Source organism: Belonocnema kinseyi, chromosome 1, assembly GCF_010883055.1.
Source record: "Belonocnema kinseyi isolate 2016_QV_RU_SX_M_011 chromosome 1, B_treatae_v1, whole genome shotgun sequence".
NCBI classification, from domain to species: Eukaryota; Metazoa; Arthropoda; class Insecta; order Hymenoptera; family Cynipidae; genus Belonocnema; species Belonocnema kinseyi.
In genome coordinates this window covers 100,541,090-100,552,523 of record NC_046657.1, presented here as the reverse complement: position 1 = coordinate 100,552,523, position 11,434 = coordinate 100,541,090, and the positions used below count along the sequence as shown (strand labels likewise).

Sequence of the window (11,434 nt, the reverse complement as noted above, 5' to 3'; positions counted from 1 at the left end):
AGAGATTTCCAGACAACGAAGACGTCATTGTCTCTGTAAGTGCTTATTTTGAGGAACTTCCGAAAACGCACTTTTCTGAAGGATTAAAAAAACTTGAAAAGCTCGTATCATTGAAAATAGAGCTGTACCTTCTTTGTATGCATCAGTAGATTCTCAAACAAATAAACTATATGATAACAAACTTGTCAGTAATAAAGCATGTTTGAAATTACAAAAGATTCCTTCGTAAAAATCATTTAGTGGCCCTAAAAAGGGCCGTTTGTCTTTGTAGCTCTTGAAAATATTACAACCATAACATCTTCCTTCAGTTTACTTTTTTGCAACTTTCTTCGCCGCAGTTTTCTTTTTGGGAGAAGCCACTTCAGCCTTTTTCGGGACAGCCTTAGGTTTAGTAGTGGTTTTTGCCTTAGGTGGTTTTGCAGCAACCTTTGTAGACTTCTTTTTTTCAGCAACAGCTTTTTTGGCTTTAGGAGCCTTCTTCGGGGATGCTGGTTTCTTCGACTTTGATGCAGATTTGGCTTTTGCAGCAATCTTTGTAGTTTTTGACTTGGCCTCAGTTTTACCCACAGGTAATTTGAAGGATCCGGCAGCACCTGATCCCTTAGTCTGGACCAAAGCTCCGCTGGCAACAGCGGATTTAAGATACTTTCTAATGAAAATGGCTTGTTTGTCAGCATCAACTTTGTATGTTGCAACAATGTACTTTTTGATTGCTTGAAGAGAAGAGCCCTTCTCCTTCAAAGCTTGGACTGCTGCAAGAACCATTTCGGATGCAGAAGGATGAGCCGCCTTCGCTGTGACACTAGGCTTCTTTGTTTTAGGAGTAGCAGCCTTTTTAAGAGATGCAGCCTTCTTAGGTGTTGCTGCCACTGCCGCTGGTGCAGCTGAAGATTCGAATTTGTCTGCCATTTTGTTTTCAAATTTTTTGACGACTTCAAACAAATTTTAATCAGGTTACACAGTGTTCGCAATGTGAGTGATAGCTGGCAACATCGGTTTCATGCCAAAGTGCGGATGGTAAAGAAAGACCGTCATCTCTCGTGCCCCTATGCGTTTGAATTCTAGGTTCCAGAGGAACCATATTCCAATTTTATCTCTCATTTTAAAGATTTTCTAACAATAATAAACAAATGAAATTTTCATATGTCATTAATAAAATATCTTTTCTGATAGATAAAAGAAAAATATTTAAAAGAAGTAAATACGAAAGCCACGAAAAGGTCTATGTTTCCGAAGAATACTTTAAACGAATCAACGTATTCTGATCTAAGAATTGTTTAAAAAATGGTTTAATAAACTTTATTTGTAAAATATCCTTCTGGATCTGATGTTTAACAGTTTTGGCTAATTTGCAATCAATTTGATATGTTTTTGAGAAAAAACTAAAGGGGCGAGAAAACGGTAAAATAATGCATTAGTTCTGAGTTTTAAGCCAGACCAGACGTCGCTGGAAATGTAGGTATGAATTTATGAAAATTTGTACATAACAAAATTTTAATTTTTGGAAGTTTTAAGTAATTTAGTAGTTTCTATATTGTTCTTATGTAATTAGTAAAATTGGTTGTTATTCAGATATATTATTTCGTATAGTAGATTTAGAACGATTGAATGAGAATGGACATATGAATATCATTAATCAACAATTAGATATTTATTGTGTAATTTTGATATTCTTTTGAGAGAATTCTTAAAAGCAGTTTATTTAATATGAAAATTGATTTCTAACGAATACGGGTAAGATCAGGTATTATGGAGTTGACTCCTTAATGGAGGAATAAGCTTTTAATATTTTTTAGTAATAAATAATTTGAGTTAAATTTATAAAGTTAATATATTTATTAAAGAAAGGTAGTATAAATATAAATGAAAGATAATGATTATATATAATTATTTATGAGAGTATAATTGGAACCATTATTCGATTTGTGATTTGGGCACGCGTAGCCGAGGCCATAATTGAAAATCATTCACAAACGTTTACTCCTCGTAGCGTGTAAAGTAGAGATTAATAAATTCAACTCAATCATTCTCAAAGTGAGACCCTTTTGTTTTCTGTAGATATAATCATCTTTAAAAAAAACTTCTTTTCTCCCCTTCAAAATCAGCTATGCTAGACAAAGTGCTGAATTTTATTGTAGAGGCAAAATGCCGAGTTCTTTTTTAGAAAAACTTACAAAATATATTTAAAGTTAAAAAAAGAAAGTGGTGTAAATTGTTAAATCCAAAATCATTATATTTATACCAGGGCACGCGGGTACGCTCTCGAGCTTTGCGCTCGTTTTCGTATGTTTCATGTATAAACTTTAACTGCGTTTTTTCAATTATCATAAATATTAAAAGTTAAATTGAAAACTGTGATTTTAACTTCTAAGGAATTACAGCCATAAATTATAACTAAAATTTTTACATTCTTATTCATGAGAGTGTAATGTAATCTTCCAAAAGTTTCGGCACTGACAGAATCTGAAAATCATACAATTTTCTCGGTGTCTGTATGTTTATATACACTTCTTAAGGTTCCCAAAATGACGGATAAGGTCGTACGCAGATGTTTCCAACCGAAGTGAAAAAATTTGGAGCATTTTCAACACTTAAAAAAAATTAGAAATATTTGTCAAAATTTCTTATAGATGGGTAGAAGAGTTGAATATTTTGAAAATGTTCAGAAAAATGGAAAAAAAAAAATTGTACAGATTAGGGAATTTCATTGAAATTCGTCACTATACTGACTATCAGTTAAATTTTTCGATTAGACAAAAATTCAAAAAGTTTGAGCTTTTTCAAAATTTAAATACAAATTTTGTGATAGTTTTAAAAATTTTTTCAAATTTTTTGGTACACGGCAAAAAAACTTGCAAATTATTCTTACATTTTTAAATTGGATAAAACTTCAAAAAGTTATAAGCTTTTCAAGATTTCGTTTTTAAGCGATCCGTAAGTTTAGTGTTGTTATTAGTATATTTGAACAAGATTTACAAATTATCTTGTTGAAGTTTTTCAATTGGACATAAATTATCGAGCGCGAAACCAGAGTTTCGTAATGAGAATGTAATCATCAAAGCCGTAGGTGCTTTGAGAACCTTCTTTAAAAACAAATCGAAAAAATTGCAGTTATAATATTTCAAAAAATGTAGTTAAAGTGTAGGCATTAAATGTAGAAGAACGAGCGCGAGATTCGTATTCGCGTCCCCTAGGCGCACTCAAACTTGGGCATATTTTTTCGATTTGTTTTTTAAGAAGGATCTCAAAGCACCTACGGCTTTGACGATTAAATTCTTATTATTAAACTCGGGCTTCGCGCTCGATAACTTGTGTCCAATTGAAAAGCTTCATCAAGATAATCAGTAAATCTTGTTAAAATCTGCTAAAAACAACGCTCTAAACTTATGAGTCTCTTAAAAAACCAAAATTGCATATTTTTGAAAATGATCAAACTTTTAGAACTTTTGTCTAATTAACAAATTTCATGATAATTGTTTCGAAAAACATATATTTTATATCTAGTAGAAATTCGAATTGATATTGCTTAACCTATTAAAAAAAATGTTTTCCTATTTTTGAAAATTTTCAAAATGTTGAAAAGGATATAAGTTTTTGAAGTCTTTTTGATGTGAAATATTTTTTTCTATTTTTCTGAACTTTTAAAAAATTTTTGAAAGTATATAAATTTTCTAATTTTCATCGAAATTAAAAATTTTATTTAGATAATTTGCAAGTCTTCTACCCATCTATAAGAAAATTTGACAAAAATTTCTAAATTAGACAAAAAAACTTTTTTTCAAATGTTGAGAATGTTGTCAAATCTTTAATCATGGTTGGAAGTATCTGAATAACGAGCGTAATCTTCATTTTGGGAACCTTAAGAAGTGTATCAAAGGCTGACTTGATTGGACAAATCCTTCAACAGTTAGCGTGGCTACAACATTCAGGTAACCATTCATACATACATACATACATACATACATACATACATACAGACATAATTACAGAGAGACACCGATAAAATTGTATGATTTTCGGATTCTGTGAGTGCCGAAACGTAAAGATCCGTTAAAAACCAGAGATCGAATATTTGGACGATCACATTACACTCTCATGAATGAGAATGTAATAAAAGATGGAGAAAAATGTAGTGCAAGTTACAACTTCTTAAAATTACAAGAAAGCCCGGTTTTTAATTTTTTGTTGTTGATGTTTTACGTTCGTTTCTTTGAGCCGCTTTGTTCTTACATTTCTTGCCACACAGGTCCAATTGCCCGAACAATCCTATCATCTAGGATAGCTGTGAATATCTTATACAGTGTGTTCAGTCAAGTGATTGTCCTGTAATTTTTCGGGTCAGCTAAGTTGCCTATTTTTGACAGGAGTATTGTGCGCCCTTCCACGATCCACTCCGAAATTGGCTCTTCCGACTTTAAATATGAGGTGAAAATAAATCCTCGGTAGTGATGGGTGGGCATTCTTCAACAGGTGTTATGAGGGCATCAACAGCTCCTTGAAGCTATTTATCTTGCCTGAGTCTGCGTACAGTATATGCTGCACTTCGTAGACTTTTCTACAAAATACTTCGACCTCCTCTGGTTTGGGCGGGTGGTCGACAGTAACTGGAGGGTCTTGGAAGAGTTGAGATGGGTCAAAGAGAAACTGTTGATTTTCTCAGACCCACCTCTCTCTCCACTCTAGACTTCTTTTAGCGTCAGATAGTATTCGTAATCTCTCAACAATATGATGCCTGATGTTCAGTAGCATTGACTTGTTATGTGTGTGATAACGGGTCCGGAGTTTGCGCGCGAACTTTCCAACCTTGGCGGCAAAAATTCCTGCCAGATGTGATGTAGTCAATCACACACTGAATGCGGGACGCGTACTGCCCAGCCTATCTTTATGGCGAGTTGATGCATTCGCACAACAATTGATAGTCCAGAGGTTGGATTCTTCGGAAAAATGTCCACGAAGCTCGTCATCCATTTCAGCCAGGTCTTTAGGCTTGAGAGAAACCTGGGTGTTGATGTTTCTCTGGGCCATAAAGCATCGCTCTTCCTCTATCGGATGCCTGCCCGCAGTTGGTCTTGGTATCGCCTCTCTTTCTCTGTAGCCGGCTTGCTCTGACTTTGCTAGAGTAGGCGTTCCGCCTACATAGCCCCTTTTTTTTGAAGTAGTTCGGGATGGTAATGCAGACGCTGATGCGAAAAGTGCGATAGCTCCGGCTGTTTCTTGTACCACAGAGCATGCAATCGTGCCACGTAAACTTGTTCAGGGGCCACACTCGCATCGTAGCAATCTCGCAAGTCGAGATTTAGTCGCTCCGTTCACCCAAAGGTCGCGAGATCCCGCCGATCCATCGCATTGAATCCATTTTCATTGGCTCCCCCAGCTCTAGATTGGTCGGCATTGTTGGCCGACCCATTGTCGTTAGCCCTGCGCGTTCTGTTGTTTTGAACCGCGCTTACTAGAACTATGTTTAGTGTTGTCATTGTTGTTTCCACGAGAAGCTAGGGAAAGGGGTTTCGTCCAACCTTGTAGAGCCCCCCATACAAGGATAAGGCTGCGTACTCTGAGATGTCGCCCGGCATCCTAGAGTCACCGTTCTAGACACCTCACCCAGATGCCATTCAGCTTTCGGCACGGTTTTCACACCTATGCTTAGTGGGGCTTTTCTAATAATACTTGATAAGGTAATTTGTATTTGTTTGGAAAGGTAATGCTTTTTATCTTTACACAATATAAAATCCAGACGTAAATTCTTATAATCTGGAATCTGGTTTTTAGAATATGTGAATGACACTCTAGTTATAAGAAACATGAGAAGACACAGAAACACGTGAGTCTGCATGAAAAAAATGCATGGACGTAAAAGAAGCTATATAAGTATGCCAGGACAGAAAAGTATAGCGGCAAATAGTTAATAAAAAGAGTGTTAGCAGAGTGAATGACGCCTGAAACAAAAGACCTTGGATACTAATGGACCCAAGTGGGCAACCTCACATAACGACTTTGTGTGTACCTTCATTTGGGGTGATTGCTAGAGAAACTGATCAGCAACCTGGGTTGGATCATTGTTGCAGAACGAACGTGTTATATAAATAAATAATACGGGAGTTCTGGATCAATCTAAAAATTTTATATCCCGTCTTCACATTACTCCCTTTCCCAACGAGTGAATCACGCCTAGCCCAAAAGGGAAAAAGCTTAATGGTGTAATAACAATAACAATAATAATAATAATAATAATAATAATATATGCCTCGGTGGCTCAGTTGTTTAGACACTCGGACTTCAACTCAGAGGTTCGGGGTTCGATCCCGGAGCCGGTACCTCTAGAAATTTTTCAATGTACCTTTACCGAGGTTCTGGTGGTTCGGAACCCACCTTAAGCTGTAGGTCCCCCCATTGTGTACTTGACTGCAACCCAGTCCGTCAATGATGGGCTAAAAACCAGGCTTTGTCCAATATGTCTGGGCAGACTGCTCTCATTAGATCACTTGATTCCATTATAAAAGTGCGTCCGTGACTGATGATCTATACCGGGACAACCCCGTGCAAAAATCATCAAATGAAAATCCAAAACTAACCAAAAATGCCTTCGACATGTTGGGCAGTATAAGCCTGTGACAACATTTCAACACAGAAATGTTTTTTTATATACATATAAAATACTTACGAGTTAACTTATGAACTATACTTAGATTGTGAGTTATTGATGCTTTTCTAATAATACTTGATAAGATAATTTGTATTTGTTTGGAAAATGTAATGATTTTTTATATTTATACAATATAAAATCCTTACGTAAATTCTTATCATCTGGAATCTGGTTTTTAAAATAATTATTGTTTAAATTGTACATTTCTTCTTTGATAGTTTTAATGTTGCATTTCTCATGTAAAATTTTATTCCTATCCCTGGGCTTAACTTTAGTTATCATACTAAGGCAAGTGTTTTTTATGATTTGTAATTTATTTATTTGCATTTTGTTTTTATTTGTGAAAAGTTTCTAGGGCTAAATAGCCCTATAAGGAACAGGTGATACATGTTACAGTTAAAATATGACAGCGATCTATTTGACGATTTAAATAAAAAATAACTTTTTTTAACAGAAGTGAAGAAATAAACTATAATGTAAATAATTCGATGCTGGCTATCAATTTACAAATTTAAGTTTTACCAATGTTTAATTTCGAGGGTAGGATTTGATGTGTTAAATAAGTAACCAAAAAGTAGTTTTCTGAAGTGATATTGAGAAGGCGAATTTCTAATTATTTTTGATTCCGGTTTATGAATAAGAGAAATTTAGAACTTTTATGAAAAATTTTGTATATTTAAATGTCAATTTATGTTTCATCATTACAAACTTATTTATCATCTTAACAGAAGAATTTTTTTGAAAATTTCAAGTAATTAGTCTTCCACTGTACTTTACGTGTACTTTTTCGAAATAAAGTTGTATTTGTTCTCAGATTTTGCAGCCTTTATCAATTCAGGTTTTGACTTAACAATTTCATAAAACTCTTCACAACTAAAATTCAAATTCAAACGGATCAGTAACACTGCTTTCACCATGTCTACGGATAATCTGTTACGGTCATCTGACCACAGATGATTCATGATACTGAAAATTCTTTCAACGTAAGCATTAGTGCACGGAATCGAAAATATGGTTTGTATCAATTTTTGGAAATTGGGCACTGTGTTTGCATTTATGAATTTTCTCCATTTCTCTGAGGTCTGACGAGCATATCACTTCATGAACTTGGTTAAGCAGTCACAATTCATCAAAAAAATCGTTATAATTCACCTAAATCATAATAATAGAAAAATATACATTAAAGAAAATTCAAAAAAGGACAAAGACCTGGAGATTCAAGTCTCAGCAAATGCTCATTATATCATTTATACTCGGAAACTCATCTCCTTTTTTCAATGCAAAGAAACGAATTTTGGCAAAAAATGAGTTTTCGTAGTCAAACCACTTTGTCAGATAATCGATTGTTCTTTGATAGGCTATGATGGCATCATTTTTGATTTTTTTTTGTTCATAACTGGACATGTTAGGAATAGCTTTTTGTTGCACTGCACATCCAAAAAATTGTTTCGTCATACGGTTTGTTATTTGATTTTTAAGATCCAGCATAACATGGTAAACATCAGTAGAATCAATAGAATCTTGCTCGAGAGTTTTTATAGCTTTAGTGAAAATTGATAAATAATGATGAACAAAGTATATGTGGCTTTCGCGAAAAGTGATTCCTTCATCAATTTCATCTGCTTGGCCAGAAATGAATTTCCATATACCCTCATGACATTCATCCTCACCTACAAAAAATATATGCATGCACAATAATAATTAGACGAAATTCTACAAAAAGTGATCCTGTGATAAATATTAAAGTAGTTCTTTGTATTTATCAATGTTTTTTCGAAAATAACTTTGAGAGATGAAATATTGCTTCAATGGTGTCCAGTTGATGAGTAAACGTTCTACAGCTGGTTCTAAACTAGTCCAACGAACTGGAATATGTTTTAAAATATTCTGATATTCTTGACTGGCTACTTCGCAGAATGATTTTAATGTTTCCACTTTTTTCGTACTACACGAAAATTCGCTGTAAGTTTTTAGTACCAATATTTCTACATCAAAACTTTTAAAAAGCTGTTTCAGTCCATATTTCGCTCGATTATGTACGACATGACAATTACAATTAGCTTTAACTATGTTTGGTAAATCAGCCTCCAATTTTTGGAACACAGAGCTCTTTTCACCATAATTTACTGATGCATTGTCAGCAGCAAAAGAGGAAGTGTCTTATAATTTTATATTTTTTTTTTCAAGGGAGTTTACGATTGAATTTTTGATACTTTCTGATGACTCATCAGGAAGTTGATAGAGATCGAGAATGCGATCTTTTACACCCTCTGTAAAAAATATATTGTTACTTTAAAAATAAAAGAAAAGTATATTGAGTTAACTTGAAATTAAAAAATACTTTAATTGTATTTACCATTAATATCAAAGTATCGAATTGCCATGGGGAAAAACTTGCGATTTCCTTTATTCGACGCATCTATAGCTATGGAATACTTAGCATTCTGAGATTCCAACTCATTCAAAACGACTTCAATGGAATATGGAGCGATAACGTTGAGTAGAATACTTTCCATTTTTGTTCTGCCTAAGTGCATTTTCGATGCAGTTTGCAAATCTTTATAAACCTTTCGATCTAATTTGATGCCTTTAGAAATGAAAAAAAAACACATAATTTCCAATATTACTCACATTATTTCCACATGTAAATATCATTATTTGATTTGAATAAATATTTGGAAATATTGAGATTTAAATTTCAAGTAATCCAAATTTATATTTACCACAAATACCAGACAAGTAACTCAACCCGTGCTTTACGTTGTGATAGGTTTTGACAACTTCAGCCGCAATTACATTATCACCCAATAAAGAATTCGGTGATGATTTGAAAAAAGCCGATATGTTTTTTGTGTACATTGTCTTTAATATTTTTTATATTATTCGCGCCTTTTTCATGTTCGATTGCAGCAACTATAGCAGAGTACTTTACTGTGAAATTGGATTTACAGACATCGCACTTTGCATCATTGTCTGTTATTCCACGGACGAGCCATGGACGTCTTTTTCTCCAATCCCCATTGAATGTGCAATTTCTTGTTCGCTGTTTTTTCTTCGGCGGTCCTGGCGATTCACTTTTTTCGTCACACATTTTTTTAACTGATTCGCTCAAAATAAGTCAAAAACAACTAAAGTGCAGTTAGACAAAATATCAACAATAACATGAGTGATGCAGGTGAGTTACTTAGTTCAGGTTATTTAAATTGTTGTGCCAACATAAGAAAAGTAAACTGTAATGTCCCTGGGATTACAGAGTGAGCATCATAACGGAAAAAAATCGCTTATGAAAGTTGCATGAGTCAAATTCTGAACGTCATGAACACAAACAGGCATAAAAGATTGAAAAACGTCGTGCGACGTTAGTTTTATGAAATTCCTGGCTTTTTTACAAATTAATAAGTTTCTACCAGGCCCCAGGCTAACGAATCCGTTTCCCGGTCAAGCCTGGTGAAACCAGGTCACTTGGCAACCCTGTTTGCATTTTACACGTACGGAGTGGCTGAATTTTTAGTACTTTTTTCCTCTCACGGAGTTTGGAATGTGTTGGTTGATCTTTGTCAATACAATGGAAAAGGTTAAGTAGATAATGCAGAGCTTTATTATTGAATAGGCTATAAAACAAATTACCCATAAAAAATTGTCTTCTTCTGGCGACGTTAAGAAGTGCTGCTCTTTCTCTATATTGAGTAATATGTTCACTTTTGGAGATGTTATAGATGAACCGAATACAAGCATTAAGCGTGCGCTCAAGCTTAGCACTTAGCTCATCTTTAATATCGTCGTAAACTACACAGCCGTAGTCAAAGAAAGGAAGGATGAGACTTTTAACTAGGAGGATACGCGTTGAAGCAGGAAGTGATTCTTTATTCCTGTTAAGTTGTTGGAGGACTCTAAATGTTTTCCTTAAAATATCCGCTACTTGTTCTTTCCAAGTAGAGTGCGATTAAGAATATATCCCAAATCCTTCACTGATTCTACAAATGGGATGATTGGCATTTGGCCCGGAAAGGTAAGGCTTAAAGTAGTCAGCATGTTTATGATAGTTGTAACGCTGAAGCTCGTTACCAAGTTCAAAGGTATAAATGTTAAACAAAGTGGGTGCAAGCGTGGATCCCTAAGGGACACCACTCTTAACCTCCGCACAAACTGACCGTTCGCCATTGCTAATTTTTACTCTTTCAGACCGATTACTAAGATACGATTCAAAACATTTAACAACCATGTTTGAGAGGTGTAGCGATTTAAGCCTAGTCAATAGTAGATTATGGTTAACTGTATCAAACGCCTTAGCAAAGTCAAAAAGCACTGCAACTGTTACTTCCTTTCTATCAATTGCCAATTTAAGGTCAGAAGTAACTTTGAGTGAGGCAGTAAGTGTACTATGTCTGGCACGGAACCCAGATTGCATGGGGTCCATTAAATTATTTGTATCAATGTGTGAAGTAAGTTGCTGAAAGACAATGCGTTCGAAAGGTTTAGACAAGGCATATAGGATGGATATAGGACGGAAATCTCTAGGAAAGGTACGTTTCGATATTTTAAAAACAGGGCGAATAATTGCCTCTTTCCAGGCATCTGAATATATTCCTACCTGCAGGGATGCAGGGATACCTGTAGGTGTGCAAGAGAATTGGGCCGGACTGGTAAAGCAAGGTGAATCATTTTAATTGAAATTCAATCAGAACCTTGAGCATTCGATTTTACCTCGAAAAGTTTTTAAATTAGGGTTTCTTGTGATATGTCAGAAAAGAATAATTTAGTATCATCGAAAGTAGAGGAAACTGAGGACGG

At 34.7% G+C, this 11,434-nt stretch overlaps 1 protein-coding gene across 1 annotated transcript; it reads right to left on the bottom strand.

The window, feature by feature from the left end:
• Positions 1–245: 245 nt before the first annotated feature.
• LOC117176385 (histone H1B-like) lies at positions 246–952 on the bottom strand. Its single transcript, XM_033366627.1, has one exon. The coding sequence runs from the start codon at positions 907–909 to the stop codon at positions 310–312; it is 600 nt and encodes a 199-aa protein (XP_033222518.1). The 5' UTR covers positions 910–952; the 3' UTR covers positions 246–309.
• Between the last annotated feature and the right edge of the window lie 10,482 nt (positions 953–11,434).

Excerpts from the sequence above, each read along its gene's own strand:
- LOC117176385 (XM_033366627.1), bottom strand. The coding sequence starts at position 909 with ATGGCAGACAAATTCGAATCTTCAGCTGCACCAGCGGCAGTGGCAGCA.